Genomic DNA, 26,051 nt, shown 5'->3' on the forward strand with positions numbered 1-26,051 from the left:
TGGATTGGATTACACTGTGGCTGTGAAAGTTATCATCTCTGACCATCAGAGCAGACCTGCAAGGCAGGTAGCCATAGCCTTGACTTCCTCAGAGGGCAATGCAGCTAGGCAGAGCTAGGAATCAAAATCCCCACCATGCAGACAGCCAGAAAAAAAAAAAAATATATATATATATATATGTATATATATATAATTGTATGTATATATATTTTTATAAATCTGTTTGAGCTTCTCTGAATGCTTGACATCACTTTACTGGGGTCTGAGTAGCAAGAAACTCAGTACTCTGCCCCGCCTCCCCACCATGAAGTCACCTTCCCCTTGTAGTATGGTGTCCCAGTCATTAAATATGACAGAAAAGGCTTCAAAGCACGGCAGCGGCAACTCATTCTTACTCAGAAAGCAGCTTACGTGGTGGAACTTGCCAAAATCAAGCAGAAAATAGAGTACTCAGCTCTCAAAGGTAAGAAGTGGGCAATCTTAAAACAATGCACTGAGTTGACTCAACTACTAGAAAGTCCAGTCATGAAGCTCCCAATCGGGAAACACAAGTGTAGGGTGCCCATAAACCCCGGGGTAGCGATGCACACCTGTAGTCTCAGCTACTGGAAGCCTGAGGCAGGAGGATCACTTGAGCCTGGGAGTTCGAAGTTGCAGTGAGCTGTGACTGCGCCACGCACTCCAGCCTGGGCGGCAAAGTGAGACTCTGGCTCCAAAAAAAACCCCCAAAAAAACAAAACAAAAAAACCATCTGCCCTCCTCCCCTGGCGTTGCCCAGCCTGGACTGCACCCCTTATTCTGGCATAAATATTAATAGCACCACTTTACTCAAGTACCCAGACTGGCAATAGTCTTCTTCCACGGCGATCGGAGCCCACTAGCAGGCTGATTTCTAAAGTATGCCCTTCATCCTTCTGGGCCCAGCTAGGAGAATGAAGCATGGGGTTGGGCAGCCCCTGGGCGTATCTCTTCTTCTCTGTACTCACGTCAAGCTGTCTAGTTCCTGGCTCCTAACTCTGGATCTGTCTTAAGGTGTCTCCACCAGCAATCTGAGAGACGGAATCTTAGTCATTCATGTTTCACCAGAGGACAAGCAAAAGGTAATTGTCAGCCACCAGTCTCTACTAAAAGACAGAAATGATATACTGCCAAAATGTTAAGTTGACCACCATGAAACTTGTCTGTCGGTGTGTCTGTTTCTTTAAGCTGTGAATACTGAAATTATGCCTTGTCTCCTCCCCACCCCAGGGGGATGCCGTTTTGCAGTGTGGACACATGTTTGAAGCAGTTACTAAACTCGTCATGCTGGTTAAGAAGGAGAACATTGTCAATGTTGTTCAAGGAAGGTAGGTGGTTTCATCTTCAGCTCAGGAAGTAATTCAATGTCACAGTGTTTATTAAGACCGAGCATGGTGGCTCATGCCTGTAATCCCAGCACTTTGGGAGGCTAAGGCGAGCAGGTAACTTGAGGCCAGGAGTTCAAGACCAGCCTGGCCAACATGGTGAAACCCCATTTCTACTAAGAATACAGGCCGGGCGCGGTGGCTCACGCCTGTAATCCCAGCACTTTGGGAGGCGGAGGCAGGCGGATCACAAGGTCAGGAGATCGAGACCACAGTGAAACCCCGTCTCTACTAAAAATACAAAAAATTAGCCGGGCGCAGTAGTGGACGCCTGTAGTCCCAGCTACTCAGGAGGCTGAGGCAGGAGAATGGCGTGAACCCGGGAGGCGAAGCTTGCAGTGAGCCGAGGTTGCGCCACTGCATTCCAGCCTGGGGGACACAGCAAGACTCCGTCTCCAAAAAAAAAAAAAAAAAGAATACAAAGATTAGTTGGGCTTGGCAGTGCACGCCTATAATCCCAACCTCCACTACCTGGGTTCAAGTGATTCTTGTGCCTCGGGAGGCTGAGGCACAAGAATCACTTGAACCCAGGTAGCAGAGGTTGCAGTGAGCCGAGGTCACATCACTGCACTCCAGCCTGGGCAACAGAGCTAGACGATGTCTCAAAAAAAAAAAAAAATTATTACAGATCAGGAAAGATACAAATATTGTTTTCACTCCTGCTTGCCTCCTGCTTCCAACATAATCAAGCACCATCTCTACCAGTAAGGGGTGAGAAACAAGCCTCTAGTGTTACATCCTCGCCCCCTCCCATAAAGAACTTTTTTCCATCTTCATCCCTGTGATCTTGGGTTCCAGAGAAATGAAGTCAGTGAAGGCAGGATATCCTGGAGAGCTGTTTCTTTTCCCTCATCCTGTGCTGTTCCAAGTTTTAACAACCAGAGGAGCACATTTGTAGGTGGAATAAGGAGAGAGAGTTGAGTGCTTTGAAATGTGTCGTCTTTGTGTTGCTGTACCTCTGAGGGAATACTCAGCCCCTCAGAGCTTCAGCGTGACATGGAAGTAGTTCCGCAGACCTCACACTGACCCTCTGAAGAACTGAATGTGCTCACTTGATTTCACGGTAACTACCGAAACATGTAGGTTACCCAGCTGTGGCAACAGCGTTCTTCCTTTCCTCAAATATGCTATAAAACACTGTAATAAAACAGGAATTTGATCTTGAAATTAGTAGAATTTCGTAAGTGAATTTCTTTTGCAAACCAAAAGTTGAGAGAAGAAAATACAGTATGTCAGTAATGTGTCACTTTGTGTATTTTAAGTTTACAGTTTTTTATTAGTCCGGGAAAAGAAGGCACAATAGTTTTCGACACTGGACCGGAAGAACAAATCTATAAAAATAAAAATGGACAATTAACAGTGGTGAGTGGCCGTCTCTGGGAGGGAAGTAAGCCGTTTTATAGAATGTAAGTTAAAGTTCTACCAATTTCAGTCCTATAGATTGACTGGATTCACAAGCTATTAATAGTTCATTTCTGCCCTCTATTCCTAATTCTACATCTGTAAGATAGGAAGAAATTGATACAGAGATATGTACGTCTAAACACTGAATGAGAAAAGAAGAAAAGCTTACCATCCTTAAGTTGTCAGGGAACCAGAAACTGACATAAGACACTTCTCAAATAGCAGAGTCTCACTTTTCACTGGATGAAGGCTTTATGCTCATTACAGTGGCTATCCATAACTTCCCTCCACATCGAAATCAATGTGCTTGTGTCCCACCCAGATACTGAGACTTAATTGGTTGGAGGTGTGGCTTGGGCTTCAGGATGCAAGAAAATATAAATGTAAGAAAAGTATGTAAGAAATACATAAAAAATATGTAAGAAAATATAAACTCGCTTTTTGGAATACATGTGTCAAAGGCTGCCCGTGTTAATACCTTTGGTATAAAATGGGTCTAACAAGCACAGAGGTTTGGGAACCATGGCTATGCTAGAGAGAAGTCTAGCCTGAACACACAAGTATGCTGCCTTCCCTGACTGTGCTCATGCTGGGCTGAGCATCCCAGTGGTCCTCGCTGGCAGGTAATACATGGAGCTTGTTTTGATCCAGTTTTGCTGAAAAACGACATGTTAAAAGCAGAGGGGGCTATATCTTTAAAATGTTTCTTGTATTATACAAAGAATTTTGATACAAATTAATTAAAAAATGGTCTGTGAACATGGAGTGTCTCATACACATTGAAATTTAAGTGGATTTACCTATAAAGTCATTTTGCAGGCCAGGTGCGGTGGCTCACACCTGTAATCCCAGCACTTTGGGAGGCTGAGATGGGCGGATCACCTGAGGTCAGGAGTTGGAGACCAGCCTGGCCAACATGATGAACTCTGTCTCTAGTAAAAATACAAAAAGTAGTTGAGCATGGTGGCACATGCCTATAGTCCCAGATACTCAGGGAGGCTGAGGCTGGAGAATTGCTTGAACGTGGGAGGCAGAGGTTGCAGTGAGCTGAGATGGCACCGCTACACTCCAGCCTGGGTGATAGAGTGAGACTCTGTCTCAAAAAAATAAAATCATTTTGTAGATAAAAAATAATTGCCCCTAGACACAATGAACTCCTTTGGGGACAAGTTAAAATAAATCATTTTGGATGTAGACTATAAGGTGTCTTTTTAGTTTACATGCTGTCTTAAAAGTGACACCCTGGAGACTGTGTCTCTCTCCTCTGGAGTCACATGGAGTCTGTCTTCCTCCCTGACTGGTTCTGGCTGAAGAGGCTGACAGGCCTCCATGCGCCAGTTTCTAAGTCTGGCTTATCTCATGGGAGGTGGCACTGGCTTCTCACAGGCCTTCCACACCCACCTTGCTAATGGTGACAGTTGAGGTGATAACTGTTTCCTTTTGAGCAAAGGGAGCGGGCAGGGCTGTAAACTGAAGTGTGACTCTCTCCCAGGTGTCGGTCAGGAGGAAGTCCTGATAGAGGATGACATCTGACCTCTACCACCGCCATTTTTGCTCCAACTGAGGAAATTACAGGGGAAGCAGGGATTGGATCCAGTTGGCTACCTCTTCAAGGAACCAGGCCCGCAGCACTAACGGATCACATCTGAAGAAACTGAGGGGCGTTAGTTAGGCCAAAGCCTAACCCCAGCTTCTCAGCTGCCTCGTGGCACCTTATTAAATTGTCACCTTCTGGACACAGACCCCAGGTCACCCAAAGGCATGATTCTAAACACCCTCGACAGGACCTATGTTTAATGGGCACTCCAACGTGTCATTAGAGGGTGGGCAAGATTCTCTACCTCTGTCAAGCTGCCCCGAGACATGATGCAATACTGTGTACAGTAAGTTCTCAAATAACACTTCATTATGTTGATAAGACATCTGATTCCTGGGCAAGGCCACTGTCTGGGTGGAGTCTGTACGTTCTCCCTATGTCTCTGGGTTTCTTCTGGATGCTCTGGTTTCCTCCCACATCCCCAAGGTGTATGTATCAGGTGAACTGGCGTGTCTATGCAGTCCCAGTCTGAGTGCATGTGGGTGCGTGAGTGAGCCCCGTGAGAGGAGGACATCCTGTCCAGGGTGGGTCCCGCCTGGTGCCCTGAGCTGCTGGGATTGGGCTCTGGCCATCTGCAACCCTGAACATGCAGGTTGGAGAACGAATGAATGCGAATTTTATTGTAAAAGAAAAATGGATATAAAGCATATGAGCACACAAATGGACAATAAATGCCACAGTGCAAAAGCATGTAGGGAGCCCGTCACACTTGTAACTGGGGAGGGGCTCCTTATAATTTCCCCTTTGCAAGCGTTTATTCACTGATTGATGCGGCCACCGCTACAACCACCCTCACTCACTCATTCACCAAAACTTAGGTAATGATCTTATTTTTAATTAAATATATGTGTAGCTCATTTATTTCAGTGTTTAATATGAGAAGTGCTTTGGTCTTTATTTAGAAGTTGGGTGATGTTTTTGTGCCCAGCAACATGCTGTAGGAATTGAACTCTTGTTTCAATCCATTAGCCTCATGGTTTTGCTTCGTCTCAGCTTCCAAGAACCTCTCAATGACTTACTGTGCATGGTCTGAGACTAAAGGAAATTTCCTAAAGCTGCAAAATTTGAATTTTGCTTTACATAAATGGAACTCAGATGTGTCAAGGGATTGGGTTTGGTGAACTGAAGCCGTCTGCCCCATAACAGTAAATCAGTGGTAACACCAGCTGATTCACCCTTTTTCACGAGCCAGGCAGCCTTTGACCCCAAGACTTCCTTTTGGCGTTTGACTTCAAACACTACAGAAACATGACTCGTCTTTCCCTTCCACCCCGAGCGACTTTAAGGGGGTGAGGCAGAACGTGGGGGCCCTGCCTTTGTTGAAAACCACATTTGAGGGGCCCGGTTATGCCAGGCATGTCTGAAAAGACCCAGAAAACAGAAGCATTTTATGACTTTTATTTTACATGTCCACAAATGTCTGCACAACATACAGTGGCTACATCTAAAACTTTGAGCATTTTTTTTATAGCGCAGAGACGGAAAGGTTAATGACACACTTAACTGTGTTACAGTGACTTTGGGTAGAGCCCTAAAGACAGCACACGCTCCAGAGGGAGGGCTGAGCGTTGTTCACACTTGGGTCCGAATCGCTGTTGTAAGGTACAAAGACACACTTTAACTGGGGAATGGGGTCCCCACACAGTGATTCCCCCCACAGGAGGGTGACAGAATATGCCAGGAATTGTCTCGGACGTGGGCCCCAGTCACCACAATCAAATGGCTTATTTAAAACAAACAAACAAAAACCTTGATTACAACACACCAAAGCTGTTCCAATTAGTAAAAAAATTGTAGTTGCTACATTGCAGTGAAACCTGACTCTTTACCAAATCTTGGGCCAATGTTTTACTTGGCTAGTGCTTACATTATAAATACTGGTTTTTGCCCTTAGTGCGAACATAAAAATCAGTTCCTTGTATATTCAGTAACAGAGCTTGGACCAGCCAATGCTGTCTGTTTACTCATGGCTATAATGCAGCCGACAGAATTTGTTCACCATGGAATGTTTTATAAACCTGTTCATATTCCAGAGAGACAAAGACTCAAAACTACAGGTGCAAAGTTGGAGAAAAAGTGAGGGTAGAGAGAGCTGCCAGAAACACTAGCTCATTAGGCATAGAGGCCACAGCAAATCAAATTGTTCCACAAACTCATTCTTCATACAGACATTTAAAAAACTAAGCAGCCAGGTGTGGTGACTCATGTCTGTAATCCCAGCACTTTGGGAGGCCAAGGCGGGCGGATCACGGGGTCAGGAGTTCGAGACCAGCCTGGCCAACATGGTGAAACCCCATCTCTACTAAAAACACAAAATTAGCCGGGCATGGGCTGGTGGGTGCCTGTAATCCCAGCTACTCGGGAGGCTGAGGCAGGAGAATCGCTTGAACCCGGGAGGCAGAAGTTGTGGTAAGTGGAGATCGTGCCACTGCACTCCGGCCTGGCCGATAGAGCAAGACTCTACCTCAAAAAAAAAAAAAAAAAAAATGTATACAATGGATTTTCCATTTTCAGGGCCGATATTCACTTTGACTTTCTAAAAAAGCTCAACCCAAAAGGCAGGGTTGGTGTTTAAAACTTAAACAGTATAAAATCTTTACGAAACATTATTTTGTAAGCCCTCTTTCCTTAGCAGTTAATAAAATCCAAATGGCCTAATATAAAAGTTGCTCACAGGACAGTTTAAAAAGCGTCTGCCCAATACATGATTTTGACATTCAGTCATGATTGTTTCCAAGTTTTATTGTAGGCTTTGCTGTTGGATACAAAATGAAGGCATACAACTGTCACAGGCAGGGCAGTACGTACAAAGTCTAAGCTGTAAAAACCGTTTGAAAATATAAACTCGCTTTTTGGAATATATATGTCAAAGGCTGCCCATGTTAATACCTTTGGTATAAAACGGTAACGATTCCCTTGACAAACCCATCCATCACCTGACACACATTCACATCTCCTGGTAACTACTCTACCTAGTCTAGTCTCAACCACCCCTGTCAGTCACGACTCACTCCTGTTCCTTTGCAGGCGCAGAGGAGCCTGGGAGGTAGGTCACTGAGAACACCTGTCCTACACGGGTGTTGCACCCAGCCGGGCTCCAGCAGGGGCCACCTGTGCCCCACAATCACACGTCCCCACCCACAGTCGCACACATCCCTTAAACATGAACACAGACACAAAGCAGACCCAAAGGTATCTATCAACCCGCACATCCTCAACCTGTTCACTGCTGGCCACTCTACACTGTGTAAAAATCAGAGGCAAAGACAAGGCGGTCTGTGTTTACAGCAGGTAAGCTCCTTGGGGCTGGTGGTGTGAGGGTGTCCCTGCCTGGATGCCAGGCTGGGAGGAAAAAGGGTCTGGGCCACAATGAATTTCTAAGCCAACTGACTTAGAAAGTTAGCCCAGCTTCATGGGGAAGGAGGCTGAAGAGGAGTGGGATCCCAGGGAGGGGTAGTTTATGAGCTATGCCTGTCACAGGGTCAGATGGCCTTCCTGGAGTGGAGTCAGGTCAACCAGGAGAACAACTGGAAGGGGCTGGAGTTGGGGAAAGAACCAGAAACAGCTGGACACTTACTGCCATGGAAAGCTCTGCTCCTACGCAGACACGTGGGGTCCCAGTGAGCACCAGGCCAAAGACCAGCCCAAGGTGGCCAAAGGCTTTCTCCCTAAACAAAACCTTGCACCCAAAGTTGCACTGGTCACAACGATTTAGATGCTCATTCAGCCACATTTCCACTGCCACAAGCTGCAATTATCAACAAGCTCTAGGCCCAAAGCGACATGGCAGAAAGCACTTCTAGCAAAGCGGTGGGAATTGTGTCCGGGCCAAACACACAGGAACCAGGAGTGGACCTGCTGGGGCTGGAAGATTATGAAATAGGAAGCAGGGAGCTCAGATACCTCTGGTGGCCTCCAACTGCAGAACAACTCTCGGAACTGTCAAACTGAACCCTTAAGAGAGTGTCACCCAAAAAGCCCATATGGGAAGTCGACACCCACAAAAATAAATACTGCAAACAAAAGTTCTCACATACACTTCACACACATTCATACTTTTCCTCTGAGAACCGAGAAAGCCTGGCTCCAAAGAGTCTCAGATTCTCATGAAAAGTAGAGATCTTGGACACAGCTTGTTCAAAGACAGGGGTCATACGCCTGGGTCAAGACAATCAATTTGCCTTGTCAAGCAATACCAAAATAATCATCTGACTTGTTACAAAAGTATCTCCAGGCTCCAAGGGAAGCAGAAGGGGCCCGGCAGCCTGCACAGGATCTGGGTGTAGCACGGCAGGGAGTGGGGGCGGTGAGAAAAGGGCGGCTCGGTCTCTTGCCTGCTCACTGGTGGAGGTGGGCCCGGTCGTCGGGGCGCTTGATGTGGATCCGCCGCACGCGCTCGATCCGCTCCCGCTCCCGCTCCTCGTCCTCATCCAGGTGGTGGGAGCGCCCTGCCGCCCCGCCTGTGGCCTCCAGGAGCGCATTGTCAGGTCCCCGGCCGTCCTGGGCCTCATATAGCAAAATGTTCAGGGTCTCCTCATAAATCCGGGCTTCAGGAAACTCCACCTGTGTTCCCACAAAATACAGAGTAGGTAAGTTAACGGCCCACACTCTCTGCCAACACCTGGACTTTAAGCAGGGCTGCCAGACTAAATCAGGCCCCTGGGATTCCACTGAAGGCCACCAGTATTATTTTTAAATAAACTGATATTTTCAATGGCAACACTTACATGTGGCGCTAAATGCACAGAAAATCAAGGGGATGCAGAGAAACAGGTCCCCCTGCCCCTAGTTTCCCTTCTTAAAGGTACAGTTTCTCATCATTTTACCCTCTCAAAGATTCTGTGCATGTCAATATTTGTACATATATTTATTCACACAAAACACACACAAGGTGGCCCACCACACACACTTGTACATGTCTTCCTCTTGTCCCTAACTTAACCTAGAGATCATTCTGGAACAAGGAAATATAAACACGACAATGCAATTAACCGTACTTGGATGGACATTTAGGTCAGTGCTCATATGCTTCTCCTAACAGAGGTGCAACCTTGCACACAAGTCCGTCCACACCTTAAAGCAGTCTCTAAAGCAGTTTTTTGTACAGGGTCCAGCTGGGGACCCCCACGAAATGGACATGAGCCCTCCTCCTTGGCAAATCATTGTGTTTGCTCATTGCCCTTCAGGGTTAAGGTGTGATGAACAGGAGGAGGGCCACATAAGCAGGTCCCACACGTTCGATCAGACTAGACTCCACTTTCAGGGTAGAATTCAGAGGTTCCAGTTCTGGGAAAAATGGAGCAGGCACACTCTACCCCGTCTTCCTCACTGACACTACAAAGCCAGGATGCGATGCACGCAGCAGCTAACTGTGGACTCAGAAGTAAATCGTGGCAGGTGGATGGGGGAATGACAGAATTTGGAGTAATGCCCAACGGTGAGTTTATTGTTTGCCGCTGCCAGCACTGATGCAACCTGAAACCCTGAAATGGCACCAGGACAGAAGACCTCCAGAAGGTCTCTAGTGGCCAGGGAGGCCACCGAGTCTAACAGCAGAGAGGTGGGAGGAAATCCTGGTTTTCCTTCCTTTTTTTTAGATATGGGCTCTGGCTAACTAAGCTTTAAAATTTTAAGACTTATTTTTAGAGCTTAATAAGGAGCAAGGGGATTTAGAGACCACATGGTCTGATCCCAACTGTTTCCAGATTGGCAGACCAGGTTCAGGAGCGGTGTGTTCTTGTGTTTGTGAAGCTGGTTAGGGGCAGAGCTAGGATGGGAAGCCAAGGGCCTCTTTCTTTTCTCTTTTTTGTTTTGAGAGCGTGTTGCTCCATCACCCAGGCTGGAGTGCAGTGGCACAATCATAGCTCACTGCAGCCTTGAACTCCTAGGCTCAAATGATTCTCCCACCTCAGCCTCCCCAAGTAGTTGAGACTATAGGCATGCATCACCATGCCCAACTAACTTTTTTTTTTTTTTTTTTTTTGAGACGGAGTCTCACTCTGTCACCCCAGCTGGAGTGCAGTGGCGCAATCTCGGCTCACTGCAAGCTCCGTTTCCTGGGCTCAAGCCATTCTCCTGCCTCAGCCTCCCAAGTAGCTGGGACTACAGGTGCCCACCACCACGCCCTGCTAATTTTTTGTATTTTTTAGTAGAGACAGGGTTTCACCAGGGTTAGCCAGGATGGTCTCGATCTCCTGGCCTCGTGATCCGCCCGCCTCAGCCTCCCAAAGTGCTGGGATTACAGGCATCAGCCACCACGCCCAGTCACCCAACTAACTTTTAAAATTTTTTTGTAGAGATGGGTGTGATGATATGTTGCCCAGGCTGGTCTTGAACTACTGGGCTTAAATGATTCTCCCACCTCAGCCTCCCAAGTAGTTGAGACTACAGGCACATGCCACCATGCCCAGCTATTTTTTTTTTTATGTTTGGTAGAGACAGGGTGTTGCTATGTTGCCCAGGCTGTTCTTGAACTCCTGGACTCGAGCAATCCTTCTGCTTTAGCCTCCCAAAGCGTGGGATTACAGGTGTGAGCCACCATGCTCAGTCCTTTTCTTTATTTTCTTGCACCCGGACCTGAGCATTCCTGTGGCAGCAACCAGAGCCTGCAGGAGTCAAAACTCTGAGGGAAGGAACCTTCTTTACTGATGAGAAGAGCTGTGGTCTCAGCAGGATTGGGTGAATCTGGTTACTTTTTCTATCTTCATGCTGCTGGGCCCAAAATATAGGCACGGTCACAGAAAGTAGGTGGCAAAGCGGGTAAGTAAACCCCCCAGCTTTCTGGCTGGCTGATCAGAAAAGGGGACTCCAGGGATGCTTAGAGAACTGCGGAGATTACAAAGGACGAGAAGCTTGAGAAGCAGCCTGTGAAGTTGTATATGAACTCCTAGACCCACACCCAGCTGCAAGATCTGCCCCTAAACCGCGTAAGCAGACCCGAAAGAACTGAATGCTGCAAGAGATACTGCCCAGGACAGACGGGCCACAGCGTGGCACACAGCTGGGACAGATTTGAAGGCTGTGAAAGCCAAACTGTCATTGCAACTACAAACTACAGAAGGCTGGTTAGAGCTTGCAGCCTGAGCCCAACTGGGTCAACTGCCTGCTAAAACAAAAACATCAATGTTCTCCCTAGGATTTAAACAAGGCCTGGAGCCCTTTAACAATATTCAAAATGTTTAGGATACAATCAAAATTTCTCAATACACAAGAACCAAGAAATTCTCAACTCCTGTGGGAAATAACTCACAGATGCCAGTGCCAAGATGACACAAGGTTTTGGAATTACCTGACAAAGACCTGGCAGCAGCTATTATTAACATGTTCCAGTAAATAAGGGTTAGAGCAAATGGAAACAAAGGGAGTCTCAGCAAGGAGATAGAAAAACCAAATAACCACTTGAGAACTGACAAATAAAATAACCAACAGCCCCAAACAAAAACACAACTTCCCAGTAGGGCTCAGTAACAGACTGGAGATGAGAGAGGAGAGTCAAGTGACACGGGCTGGGCGCAGTAGCTCATGCCTGTAATCCCAACACTTTGGGAGGCCAAGGTGGGGGGATCACTTGAGGCCAGGAGGTCGAGACCAGCCTGGGCAACATAGTGAAACCCAGTCCCTACAAAAATAAATAAAATGAGCCAGGTGTGGTAGCATGCACCTGTGGACCCAGCTACTCAGAAGGCTGAGGCAGGAGGATCACTTGAGCCCAGGAGCTCAAGGTTGCATTGAGATATGATTGCGTCACTGTATGCAAGCCTGGGTGACGGAGCAACACTCTCTCTCAAAACAAAAAGAGAAAGAAAGAGGCCCTTGGCTTCCCATCCTGGCTCTGCCAATACCTAGCTGTACAAACACAAGAACACGCCACTCCTGAACCTGTCTGCTAATCCAGAAACAGCTGGGATCAGATCACGTGTTCTCTAAATCCCCTTGTTCCTTATTAAGCTCTAAAAATGAGAAGTCTTAATCTTTTAAAGCTCAATCAATATGATGACTCTCCTTTTAATACCCAAGGGCAGAGGCAGCCCAGGCATATTTTAAAAAATCAAACCATGACAGAATGGGGTCTAATTACAGGAAGAATTCACAGCCCTAAAAGAAACAGGTCACAGGAGAAAAGGGGTATGATGTCTTGCCAATGTGGAGAGAGAGGCAGATGATTCTGGCTCGCCCCCACCCCTGGGATCTTTGAAAGCAAAAAGAACCTCAGTGTTTTGCCCTTATCATTCTTTTAGGATAATTTTGAATGCTTAGGAATAAAATATGTTGTCCAATTCATCCTGTCAGTGCTGGGGACGTGGAGCAGATACAGACTGAGAGTGCCTGAGCTGATGGCCCTTGATGTGGCATGATGGCACAGGGGAGATCACCACACTATAATTCTGTGTACGGCTTAAATTTTAAATAATAAGTTAAAAAAGAGACTCTGGTTTCTACTTTGTGATGTGATTTTTTCTCATGTGCTTTTTGTTCGAGGTCAGCTACAGTCTCATGCAGAGCTGTGTACCCCCAAAAGCTGCAGGGACAGTAATAACGTGAGTAGGGGACCTACAGGCTCAGTCTCCTGAGCCTCCTGTGCGAGGGTGACAAGAGGCATGACCGTCGGCCCACAGCAGACCTGCTGCGTGTCACTGGATAGCCAGATTTCCCTTAGATAGGTTAAAGAAATGACAGTGTATAGTGTGAATTAAAAGTTTAAAAAGACAGAAAACCCAATTGCAGAGCCCCAAAAGGGCAGGCAAATTCAATGAAGGGGGGACCAGATCTCTAGCAGCACTATGCAGAGCAATCCAGCTTTGTGGAATGGCACGGTGGGAGAGGTCAAAGGACAGGTCAAGCCTACTGGTTTGGAGAGGATGATATAAAAAGAGATCCCCAGAGTCCAGCGCAGTCAGAGAGTCAAGCGTGCTTGGAAGGAAGCCAGCAAGGTAGGGAACTAAGGAATGCCAGATGGACCCTACATTTGGCTCTTTGCAGGGTCTAAAAGATAAATATTTTAACGATGAGCAGTCACAAGCCAACCAAAGCATTTTAAAAGCGTTTCCCTCTGTATTGTGCTCAAGTGAAAGGAAGTTCTACAGGTGTGTTTCAGAACAGCCACTCCAAACTGTCCTCTCGAGGCTCTTACCTTGGTCTGTTTCTTCTCAGTGGCGTAGACAATGGAGGTACAACAGACTTCAGCAATCTTCCGGCCCTGACCGTAAAAGGACCAGCAGCAGATTTCATCCCCAATGACATCCTTTATGAATAGGACCCTTCCGTTAAAGCGCAGAGACAGCTTATCAAACAGTTCAATGTTTTTCAACATATTGTCGTCAGAATTGCTGCAAAAGAGCATTTGATACGGTGACCACAAGCTGGTAAAAACTGCCATCATTTGCTGGGCCCTTCTACACGCAGGGCCTTACTGAGCCCACTTTCTCCACTATCTCATTTCAACCTCACACGAATCCCATGACAAATGCACTCCAATCTCAATCGCTCAAGAAGGAAAGTTAGGATCAGAGAAATTAATTGCTCGAGGCTGAACCTAATCAATGGCAGACAGGCCCCCCAAAAGACAGCCCTGGCCCCTAAGCCTGAGTGCTCCTAACCATCGTGCTTGAGTGACAGCCTCTGGGCAGAGGCACCAGGTGGAGGAGAGCGCCTCACCGAGCCCCGCGAGGAGCAGAATGGCACTGCCCAAGGGAGACTCTGTATCCCAGGTCTTTTTAAAGATCTTGAGTAACTTCATTAAATCCTCCCGGCATCCCTCAAGTTCCCGAGTTAGAGCCATATGTTTTCAAGGGCCAAATGGCATTCTAGAAACCTGCATATATTGCTGGTGGGAATGTAAAATGGTGAAGCCACTTTAGAAAACAGTTTGGCAGGTCCTCGAATGATTAAACCTAGAGTTACCACATGACCCAGCAATTCTGCTCCTAGAGAAATGAAAAACATGTCCACACGAAGACTGCATGAATGTTCATAACAGTATTAAAACAATAGCCAAAAAGTGCAAACAACCCAGATGTCCATCAACTGATGAATGGGTAAAGAAAATGTGGTCCACACTGTGGAATATTATCCTGCCATAAAAAGAATGAAGTATTGATTCATGCTACAACATGGATAAACCCTGAAAACCTCTTAGGTAATCTCACTATGATGAGTGAAGGAATCTGGTCATAAAACGCTACATATTATGCAATTCCATTCATATAAAAATGTCCAGAACAGGCAAATTCATTAAGACAGAAAACAGATTAGTGGTTACCTAGGGCTGTGGGGTTGGGGAGGCAATGGCTGAGGGAAAATGGGGAGTGACTGCTAATGAATAGAGGGTTTCTTTTCAGGCAGTGAAAAAGTTCTAAAATTAGATAGTGGTGATGGCCTCACAACGTGTGAATATACTAAAAACCACATATTGTGAATATAATAAAAACTGTGCACTCTAGACAGATGACCTTTATATGTGTGAATTAGAGCTCAGAGTTATACCCCTGTATCCATCTGTCTACTTGTCTATCCAGGCAGAGAGGTACAGAGGGGTCATCCTCATCTGAAGGTACAAAGAGGAGCTGGGTCTGGCTGGTGTGAGTGGAGGTTTTCCTAGTAAATGGAGCTGTCTTTCCCAGCTGACGCCTTACCTGGTATATGAGTATTTGTTGTTACTTCTGTTGTAGAGCAACTTCACGGCCGGCTGTGGGTTGTTTTAAAAGAAGAAGACGAAGAATTATTTGGCAGGCAGGTGCAATGAACTACTGGCTTCCCATAGGGCTGGGGCCCTGTGCTGCAGCAGAAGAGGCAGACAAGCATAGCTTGCTGGCTGGAGAGGGGGACCGCATGACCCAATAGCAGAGGACAAAAGATGACCTGTAGCTTCCCATTGTGAACCCATTCTCAGGCCTCACTCAGGCAATTACACATGTTTTTATTTCAAAAGTTATTCAGAAGAACCTCCATCATTTCTGGTAGCAAAAGAAATTCCACAAGGGTGCCTCCAACATACCTTATTTGAAGTCGCTATAAGTTTTTGTTCTTCCTTGGATGAGGTGATCACAGGGACCTTGCAGAAAGGCTCATAAGTATCTTTGTTCTGCTGGAACAAAACATGCTTTCAGCCTAGGAGGCCTGCCTAGCACTGCATTTTTAAAGCTGACCTGCTGGACAGACAGGCTCTGGCAAGGGGAGATGGGGCAGTCATGGCTGGGAAGAGAGGAGGATTCTTACCACCAGTGAACTAGATGAGGGAGACAGGGAGTTCGATTTCCCAGTAAGTCTGCTCTTTGGCTATGACCATTATAGGCCAGGATGCTGAGTAAGTATTAACAATGACGACCATTTTCCACAGCCCAGGAAGCCACTCAAAAATAAACCCTCGTCGTAGCAGCTGAAACGTGATTTAATCAAAAGCTCCTAAAACCCCACTACGATGGCTGCAGAGGAATAAAAAAAAGTATAAACCCATAAAGGGAAAAAGAATGGGAGAAGTGAGGTCAGCAGACCAGGAAAAAAAAAAAAAGTCAAAAACTTGAGGCTGGAAAGGTCACAGGTGAGCGTTAACCAAGGAGAGGGGGAAAGCTGAAACCAGTGGGCGGAAGCACTGGGAAGATCCCCAAATCCATCTCTGTCCCCACGCAGGCAGAAGAAAGGGCAACTTTCCTGCAGTGGTTTGCACAGTAGAGGACAGGGCTGAGCTGCGATTCTGAAAACGGGGGGAGAAGTGAACATCACACTAAGTGACCAGCAACCCCAGCTCCTTCCCCTTCCAGATCCCCAAAGGCAGCCGGCCAGGCCTAGACCCATCAGCAGGAGGACAGTAGAGGACTGCTCTTCAGGAACACCATCTGTCCCCCAAAATGGCTTACAGATTCTGATAGCTGGGGGTCCCACTGAAAAAGTCTGCCTTATCACCACAATGCAGCCCAGTGGACAAGGACCATACATGCACAAACAAGCTTTCAGAGTCTCATTCTTTCAACAGACAGCCAAGCATCATCAGATTACATGTGAAAAGCCTCCTAAACATGAGAGCAAAACCAAAACAAAGAGAGGAAAAGAGGAGGAGTCAGATAATGAAGGGAGAAGAAAGAAAACAAATAGTATCATCGGACAGATGAGAGCAGATACGGCCTCAAGACCAGCACGCTGTGGAAAGCAGGGCATTCGGAGAGCAAGAAAAGGCTCTTAGAAGTTAGAAAGACGATAGCAGAAATGAAAATTTTGATAGAAGGGTTGAAAATATAAAGGTGAAAAATTAAAACTTCTGAGCAAGTAGAACAAAAGGATAAAGCCAGAGACACTAAGAGGAAAGAATTAGGAGGTCAGTCCTGGAGGTCTAACCTCAGACTAATAGAAACGAGACCCAGGGGCATGTCTCCAAGACAAAGATGAAACAGAACCTCTGATGTGTCTGAACACACCAGTATGAGACCGCTGAGAACATGGCGCTGAAGTAGGAACATATATTTAGAAAATCAAGCGAACAAAACAATGAGGCAATCCCTAACTCTGGCAAACTTACAGTTACAGAAGAAAGAAAATAATCATTGTACACTCTGTGGCTTAACTGTCAGCCATATTTATGCGTCATGATGTAAACTCTGAATTTAGCCAGAACTGTGATGAAATGTACCAGGAGAATGGGAGAAGGAAGAGTATGCCTAAGCTTGGTGGGGGTGGAGGTAGGGGCAGTGCGTGAGTTAAATTCTAGTTTTCTATAGTCATGCCAGTAGATAATGTCAAAAACTGAGAATTCAATAAAGAGCAGCACAGGCAAATTATGTGGAAACATAAATGTGAACAGAAAAAACTGCTGAGAGAATTCACAGAGGTTACTGCAGGGGTGAAGGAGAATAGGAGGGGGTATGGTGGTGTTTTTGATGTTAACCTTGCAGCACTATTTGACTTCTTGAAAGATGCATGTGCATCACTTTTAACAACGTAGTAACAATAAAAAAGTAAATGCTGCAACATTCAGTTAGATCTACAGTGAGTTCAGACTCTCAGAGTAGAGGTGGTGTGCAGCGTTAAAGGTACTGGTCCGGTGCGGGGCCAGACACAGACATGTGGTGTTGGGGAGGCCCAAACAAGGGCCTCATGCACACAGACCAGATTCCTATGACAACCCAGACAACCCAAAGGGACGCTGCTGATGCTCTGCCACATTGTAACTTTGTTTGAAATAAAGGGGTGTTGGCTATGTCTAGAAGCATTTTGGTTTTGTGGGATTTTACTGTCACCAGACCTGACCCCAATGGTCCTGCTCTGTCCAGCTAAGGAGTGAGGGGTGTCTGTCTGTAGAGATTATGCTGAGCTCCCAACAATGACTTTTGGGACTAGAGTAACCCTAAGATTGGTCCCGAACACTGACCAAGTTTTACACAGCGGGGTTTGCTGCTGAAGGGTTGAGATGTACACATGAGAAGATCCAACAGCATGGGGGCTGCAAGGACTGAGACAGTAGGTGGCCTGCTGTTCCAGGGAGGCCTCCCAGGGGTCACTCTGACTGAAGGAATCGGGCTCCAGGGCAAACTCATTAACTCTCACAACATCTCAGTCAGACAGAAACCGCCCCTGTTTTGCAGAGAGGGAAAATGAGGAAGGCAGGTAGGCTTGGTGCCTCTCCGCCCATATGGGAAGAAAGGGTGATGCCTACTTGTAGGGCCGCCTGGCACTCTTCCACCAGGCCTTGGACCAGGTAGTACTTGGCTTCTGCTAGCAGCTCCTCGATCTCCCGGCGGCTCTCGGGTAAAGGCACCGCCCCGTCTCGAAGGTAGTTGAGTATTGTACCAAAGTGCTTCCCACAGCGGTCAATGAGGATCCAGCCTGCAGGGGGAGGAGGCAGGGGCTGGTTACGTGGGCCCTCCTCTCGTGGGAGGCCCTGAGCTGAACTGGGGTGTCTCTCAGCTCCCTCTACCTCCCAGCAGAGAGTGGGACTGCCTGGAGAGCGGCAGCCTCACCTGCCCACCTGTCCAGTAAGGGCTGAGGAGGCCCCCACAGCCTCCAGGCCCTGCTGACACGGCCACAACCCCAGGTAACCCTGATCTGAGGCTCTGTTGTACATCCCGACTCTTGAGGCCCAAAAGTACACTTCTGAAGTACCCTCAAATATCCCTTAGACAAGGACATCCAAGAGGGGCTCATGTATCACACCTGGGTAAAACAGGTCCAAATGGCCGCATCCCAAGGACGGAATAAAGACTTCTGGGGTAAAAAATAGCTACTTCCTCTTTCTACAAAGCTTCCCTCAAACTGTCACGTAACAGAGCCATTTCTAAGAATGCACAAGCCTCACCCTTGCAGACTGTGACCTTTGGCTCCCAAGGCTGAGCCCCAGACACTGACCAGCACCACCACAGGAAGTCCTATTCCACAACTTCCTGCAACAAGCACTTAGTGGCTACTGAATGACCAAGACAGACCCCACCCTCAAGCAGCTCGGTCAACACGGGGAGACAGAACCAGCTTTTATTGGATATGGAAAAAGGTCCCAACTGCTGACCAAATCCAGGCACTGTGAAACATTCTTGGGGGTGGGGGCCAGGAAAACTCCCTATTCTGCTGCTCAATGTCCTTTCTAATCTTGTCACTGAGCCGACATTCCTCCACTAGAGATCCTAAGGGTTTTCAGAACCCCTCTACTGAAATGCAGTGTCTCTGGGAGTAGTATTTGGAGAAGACAGGACTGGAGCCTAGGAGGAGGAAGTACCAAAAAGGGAGGCAGGAATGGAGCAAAGACCAAGTATCTCCCAACAGCAAATGTGAGCCTCTAAAAAGAAGCCAGACTGATGAGAGGGTGAAGTTGAGGCCTTCTGACAAGCAGGGCGACCTCAGGCGAGGGGTGTCCCCATGGCTCCTGCCCTGCATTACAGGTGGAAAATGCCTGTGCCGTGAGGAGGCTTCAGTAGGAATCGGTCACTTTATGCTCCCACCTTCCTCCCCACTTTGGGAGAAGGGCCAGCATTTCCACTCCTAACAACACTGTGCCCTGCTCCACATCCTCCTCAGATTGGGCCCTACTGATCCTGGGCCTTGGATCAGTGGCAGAGGCCAGCAAAAGTTGACAGCAGCAAACGCATCTTTTTCACAATCCAAAGTCATAAGTCGGCCCGATTTCCCCTACCACTTAACCTGGCAAGTCCAGTCCCTGCCAAGTGCCCTCTCATGGTTTTAGGGCACAGTTTGGTATTCTTTGCATCATTTGCCAGGAAAGTTGATAATAGGGCCGTTTCCAGGTTCCCCTGATGAAACAGCTCAGCCTAAAGTTCCTGGGCCTTTTCTTAAAGGAACGGTCTCAGCCCTCCAGCGGCTTCCACTTCCTACTTCCACACTGTTCCAATTTCCTGAGTAGGTGGGAAGAATACCCCAACTTGGGGGAAATGCAATACAAATGTGTAGCCCTGAGTCAACTCCTGGTTTCAGGGAAGAAAGAGGCCTTCCCAGGCATAGTAAATCACATCACCCTGATAATGACTTCCAAATGTGATCCCACCCCACTTCTTTCTACATCTGAGACAACAAAATACGGAATTAATATCTTATGCAACCCAGATGCCTCCGGGGCCAGTAAGCAGCATACATGAGTGCAGCTGGGCGGGGCTGAGGCTGGGGCTGACAGGACAGCATTTGCCCTGCCCCCAAGAGGGGCAGGCTCTTCCCACTCCAGCCAAGAGTGGCCAGGCAGGAATGTGAGCCCAAGAGCTGTGAGCTCTGATGTTCTATGCAATGCCAGAAACGCAGATTTTTCTGTGAATTCCCTGATTTTTAAAGGATGGTAACTAATTAAAACAAAACAAAACTGTCATCAACCCACCACGAGGCAAACAAAACACATCTGCAGGTGAACTGGGCCTGCAGTCTACCAGCTTGAGGCCTCTGTGCTGCCTACACCAAGTACGTTTCTCTCAGAAGGCTGACAAGCCGAAAGACTGTATTACCTTTCCACCAGTTCTTTTTTGAGGGGAGCTCATTCCCTTGCATTTTCCACGGATAAAACAGAGGCTCAGAGAGCTTCAGCGCCATTCCCAAGCAGAGGCGGCAGGACTAGACCACAAAGAAAAAGTAAGGCACTCATAGGAAAACTCCTTTCACCAGAATTGAAAAGATAAATAGAATTCAACTCAGCTGCGCAGTGGAGGAAGCTTCCACGCTCTGCCTTTGATGCCTATAGAACTCAGCTGCTTGGAAGACCCAGGGCCCTGAAATCAATTATCCAAGTGACAGCCCAGAGTTCCCATAAACGAACAGGCAGACCGTGACACTGGGCTCCGGCTCAAGAATGCCGTCAGGAAATGCTTGTGGCGAAGGAATCATACTTTGGACAAATAAGGGCAAGGGAGCCAGGCACACTCTCCAGGAGGTTTCAATCAGCATTTTGACTTTAAGATACTGTGGTTGCTTTCAAAGCAGGAAGTGATCCCTTTGAAAGTCAGCTCAAATGCCTAGCATGTAGAAAGGCAAATGGAAGTCAAGCAGCTCCTCGCATGTGGGGGGTCTCTCTCCTGCTGCCACGGGGCACGAGGGCTATTTAGGAAGGCTGGCCAACTCAGGGCAGCCTGTCATCCCGCGACCCATTAGGCAAGGCTGGAGAGCAGAACTGACCGGGACCACACTGGACGGCACTGGACTTGGGCTCCAGGACGTCCTCAGCACAGCAGAGCAGTTCAGTGTTGGAAACCCACCTCTGATACCTTCTTGCTGGATGACACTGGTGCTTCATTTTACCTCTGTCTAGCAGTTTTCTCTTCTACAAACGATCTCACAGGGTTGAGATAAAAATACGATGAAAGAACGTACAGAAGGCACACAGCACAATGCTGGGTCTACCAACAGCACTCAAAAGCAGCTATGGGTCTTTGACAATGTCATCTCTCATGATTATGGCTGGAAGCAGAGCAGCAGCGTCCAGAGGCAGCAAGTTCCAGCCCCCAGGACGGAGTTGGTGTTGCTTTCAGTGACCCAAAGGAAGTGAAGGCTGCTCTGGGGGTCGGGGGATTGGGCCACTAGGCTCCCCTCCTCCCCACCCCGCGAGCATACGATGTGCTTCCTCTCTCCCTGGATGTCTGGCCTCTCCTTTCCCTTCCCCCACCGCCTCCAGAGAACCTTCACTGACCTCTTCGCCATCCTATAGGTATTTATACTCTATACTTTTGTGCTTTGCAAACACCCCGGATCACAAATGCCACCCAAGGTACTTGTGAAAAATTCAGATTCTAGGAACCTGCCTCATACCTGATCAGAATCCCTAGGGCAGCATCTCCAACCTGAGCACTCTGACATTTTGGACCAGATAATTCTTAGTTGTGAGAGGCCGCCCCGTACATTGTAGGGTATTTAGTTGCATCCCTGGCCTCTACTCACTCGATGCCAGGAGGACCACCATCCCCAAGATGGGACAACCAAAACTGTCTCTGGACATTTGCTAAACGTCCCAAAAAATCACCCACTGGGTGGGCATCACTGAGGCAGATCAAGGACCTAAGTATAAAAAAGCAATTTAAACTTTGAGGTATCAAAAAGCCCCATTAAAAAAGCTCAGACAAGTCAGACTGGGAGAAGGTATCTGCAGCAGACCCCAAAGAAATAGGATCCAGAATATGAACTTCTACAAAGTAATAAGAAAAGAAAAACACAAATGTGTAAACAAGACGCAATCAAGCAGTTAAAAGATTAAACTCAAAAGACCAATAAGCATAAAAACATGCTCAATGTACCAGACATTAGGAAATACTGAATAAAACAAGGTACCATATCATACTCACCAGATTTGCAATAATTAAAAGGTTGGACAGTGCCAAGGGTTGGCAAAACCAGACTTCTGCAGGGAGTAGAAGTTGCCATAACCACTCCAGAAGGGACTCCTGCAGTATCTAAGGGAGTAGAAGGTGCTGTCCCAATTCCCCTCCCAGGAATAAACTCTAGGGCTGAGCTCCCAACAGTGGGGAAGATCTTAAAGCCACAGCCCGAGATGGCTGGGTAGGGTCTAGGGAGTCCAGAGTCCCGCATTTGCCAAAGTGAAAATATGATCGTCTACATGTGCCATGATGTGGCAAAAGCTGAGCAGCATCACACAGAGCAACTCCCATGCTCGGGGAAAGTGTTCAAGGATGTTCACATTCCTAGCAGTGAACACCGCAAACCCTCTACATGATCATCAACAGAATATGGCTCCGGCAGCGGCTGTATGCTTCTAGAATGGACACTCTACCACCAGGAAATGTGTGAACGAGAGCTATTTAGTTGTGGATTGATCTCACAAGCATAATGCTACATAAGCAAAAGCAAAACAGATACAAACTGTACAGCACCATTGACATCACGTTTAAAAGCACACCAATAGCGCCTTGTTTAGGGAGTTTAAGAGTAATACCTGGAAAGATCGACACCTGTGGTTCTCAACGCTGGTTGCACACTAGAATCACCCAGACAGCTCTTCAACGTCCTACTGCCCAGGCCACACCCTGGCTGGGACTCAGGCACCAGTACTGACCTCCTCAGGTGACTCACTCTGTAGCCAAGCTTGAGATACACCTAGTGACCCCACATGCTTACCTTTGGAAGGGAGAGGGACAAACAGAGAAAGTACAGAGGGGCCCCACAGGTACAGGTCATACTTTATGCCTGGACTGAGCCTGGTGGCACAGATGAGTTTGTTGTATTATTCACAACTTAAAAGCTCTGAGGTACTTAGGAATTTTACAAAAGAGCATCGTCATGGAAGGCAGAAGGGCTGGAGATCTCAGGGAAGCCCTCAGGAACTGCAGTTTTCCCATGGATCAGACTGATTTCTAGGGGAGGTGCAATCACAAAATGAATGACTCTTCAATCTAGGCTACACACTCATTCCAAAATACATTAGCAAGACATCAGAAAACATACAATGGGGGGAAGTATCGTGCCAAGCAACAGGGATGAAACAAACACTACAGGCAAATGCTGAACGGATGCATTGTGAAAGGCACTACCTAAATCTGTGAACCAATGGCGACGCTGACAACGAGTCAGGTGAAAATTCTAGCACTGTGGGAACTGAACCTTTCCGGGAAGAGTCTGGGAAGGGCGTGCTCACTGCCGCAGTGTCCTCGTCTTCTCAGAAAAGCCATCCCATGGGGGTAGTGTGGAACTGCAGCATGCTCATCCCTGAAGGACAAGGCAGGCAGCCTCTCCTGACATGCTGCTAAGACCTGCTTCTCTGTAGCCCCTCAGCAACACTCATCCCCCCAACATTTACTCTCAGAACAAAAGCCATAATTGACAGTTCCCATTTACTGAGTTCTCCCAACATCTCAGGCCCTGTGGCAAGTGCTTTCTCATGTCCTCACTCAATCCCCAACTCTGCAAAGCATTTTCATTCACAACTGGGGAAGGAGGAAAGAGCTTCAGAGAAAAAGCCACTTGTCCAATGTCATATGACCAGTAAATGGCAAATAGGCCAAAATTAGCAGAACATGTAGCCAGGGCTCCATAAATGTTGACTGTGACTGTGACATGCAGCAGAGCCAGGACTTAACCCAGGCCTGGCTAACATCAACACCCAAGTTCTTCTTGGTTTAGGAGTTACCTGCACACAGTACAAAACTCAAACAGGTAGAAGGGTCCGGAGCCAAAAGGAGACTATTTCCCCCATGCTGGATGCCAGGTCCCCTCTCCTGAAGCAATCACTTTCTTGGGCAACATGACACATCCCCTGTTCAGAACCTTCAAAGCCCTTGTCCTTTAACCAGCAAGCTGTACTTCAGGCTTCACTGCCTGGCTGAGCTGCACTTGGCATTTCTGCCTATTTGTAGCAAACTTCATTGCAGCTGACAGGCTTCCAGCCTGTAGGCCAGGATGGAGCTGCAAGATGCAGGGAGTCTATCCCAATTTGTAGACCCAAGGGTGCATTTGAGGCAACCTGCAGGCCATGGGTCAGGCTGTGCATTGCTGTCTCCAAGGACCAACAGGATCGCTCTGCCAGGCACAGACAACGGCTAGAAGGCCAGATACCCAGCCTACTATCCCAGGCCTTCACGAGGGCCCCCACCAGAGGGCTTTAGCACAAAGCCAGCAGTTAAATCGTAAGGATGCCACACTCAAATGATCTGGCCTGGGACCAGGCCCACATCTAGCCATGCACAGCAGGCAGTAAGAGCCAGCAAGTCCTGGGTTCAGCAGCTTCACCTTTTCTAGTCCCACCAGCTTTTGAAAAAGCATTTCACCTCTGAGATGGGGACTCCTCACTTGGAATGGTAACAACAGTATCCACCCCTGGAATGGTTATGGTGAGGATTAAATGAAACAATACCCACTGGCCACATGTGGTGGCTCAGGCTGTAACCCCAACACTTTGGGAGGCTGAGGTAGGAGGATAGCTTAAGCCCAGGAGTTCAAGGCCAGCCTGGACAACATAATGAGGCCCTATCTCCACAAAAAATTCTAAAAAATTAGCTGGGTTTGGTGGTGCATGCCTGTAGTCCCAGTTACACAGGAGGCTGAGGTGGGAGGATTGCTTGAGCCCAGGAGATGGAGGCTGCAGTGAGCTATGATGGCACTACTGCACTTCAGCCTGGGTGACAGAGCAAGACCCTGTCTCAAAAAAAAAAAAAAAAAAAAAAGAATGCCCCATAAAGTGCCACACCATGAGCTTCCATAATCATATGAAGCAGGGGCTGAGCTCCAGTGACATGAAACAAGCCACAGTTTGCAGCGTCAAAAATGACACTGTGTCCCCCGAGAACCTGGGTTTTCCAGGCAGCACCAGCCGAAAAACATCTCATAGCAGGCACTGAGAAGGTGAGCAGTCCTGCCAGTACCACTCGCATGTTCTGTCCAGTCGGGGACAGGCAGACTGAGGAGTCTGTTTCTTTTTTGATATGGCATCAGGCCACCAAGGCGAGGCCTTTTGAGGAGAAGAGGCGTCCACTCAGCTTTCGAGGCAACTCAGCAGCCTTTCCTGAGCCCCTCCAGAGACTGGGTAGGGTACAAGAAAAACCACAACAATCCTGGTTCTCAGAAAACGCCTGCTTCCTCCAGCAGCTGGGGTGCTATTGTCTTGATTTCCACAGATACTCTGGGGCCATGTGGGGTGTGGCACAGCAAAGGGGATCCTCCCACTCATAAAAAGCTAAATGTGAGATGGCAGCTCTGGGGCTCCAACCTCAGTTCACTGCTGCCTGAACAGAAACCAGAGTTCACAGGAAGCAGAACCTCCAGCCCCACACCCTGGTCTTCCCCAGGACACAGAGAGAAATGCCCTCACCAGTGGGCAGCCCAAGCTTCGGCTCTCTTAGGATTGGAGAATGAACTGGGGGACACCAGGCTTGGGTCCCCTAGTCCCACCCACTTATGTGAAAACTCACTCACCCTCCCAAGTCAATGTCCCTGGAAAGGTGGGGCAGCAGCATAGAAGGCCAGTCTCAGAAACAGGAAAGCGGGGTCAAGGTCAAGCCAGGCTGTACCCTGGCCTGGCCTTAAGCAATCTCAGGCCAAGGAATGAAGGATGGAGCTATTTTTAAACCTCATGTGACCTGCCGGTAAACCCAGCCAGGTAATAAGGATGGAGCCCCGTTGCCAGGGGCTCTTTGATGGTTCCAGGTGGGTAGGAAGTAGTTATGAAAGACCCCTCTAAATGATTCATTGCCTTTTTCTTTTTTTTGAGATGGAGTCTTGCTCTGTTGCCCAGG

The 26,051-nt window shown here is 47.7% G+C and overlaps 2 protein-coding genes across 16 annotated transcripts in view; one reads left to right on the forward strand and one right to left on the reverse strand.

Annotated features, from left to right (window-relative positions):
• The window catches only part of MYO1H (myosin IH), a 137,875-nt gene extending 132,781 nt beyond the window's left edge, over positions 1–5,094 (forward strand). For 4 of the 6 annotated variants that reach the window (XM_077954911.1, XM_077954912.1, XM_015152730.3 and 1 more), the window contains 5 exons: positions 328–463; positions 1,033–1,100; positions 1,249–1,346; positions 2,666–2,765; positions 4,300–5,094. In XM_077954911.1, coding sequence (XP_077811037.1) covers positions 328–463; positions 1,033–1,100; positions 1,249–1,346; positions 2,666–2,765; positions 4,300–4,323 — 426 coding nt within the window. In that variant the 3' untranslated portion in view covers positions 4,324–5,094. Of the gene's footprint in view, positions 1–327; positions 464–1,032; positions 1,101–1,248; positions 1,347–2,665; positions 2,942–4,299 lie in introns of those variants that run through there. The other 2 variants (XM_077954909.1, XM_077954910.1) reach the window with 1 other exon arrangement.
• A 693-nt stretch (positions 5,095–5,787) lies between these two features.
• Positions 5,788–26,051, reverse strand: part of KCTD10 (potassium channel tetramerization domain containing 10) — a 28,889-nt gene continuing 8,625 nt past the window's right edge. For 2 of the 10 annotated variants that reach the window (XM_015152709.3, XM_028828898.2), the window contains exons 3-7: positions 18,047–18,216; positions 15,398–15,487; positions 15,036–15,088; positions 13,535–13,730; positions 5,788–8,967 (exon numbers count right to left, since the gene is read on the reverse strand). In XM_015152709.3, the coding sequence (XP_015008195.1) occupies positions 8,743–8,967; positions 13,535–13,730; positions 15,036–15,088; positions 15,398–15,487; positions 18,047–18,216 (734 nt within the window). In that variant the 3' untranslated portion in view covers positions 5,788–8,742. 10 annotated transcript variants of the gene reach the window in all.

The sequence above is a fragment of the Macaca mulatta genome, chromosome 11 (genome assembly GCF_049350105.2).
Source record: "Macaca mulatta isolate MMU2019108-1 chromosome 11, T2T-MMU8v2.0, whole genome shotgun sequence".
NCBI lineage: Eukaryota > Metazoa > Chordata > Mammalia > Primates > Cercopithecidae > Macaca > Macaca mulatta.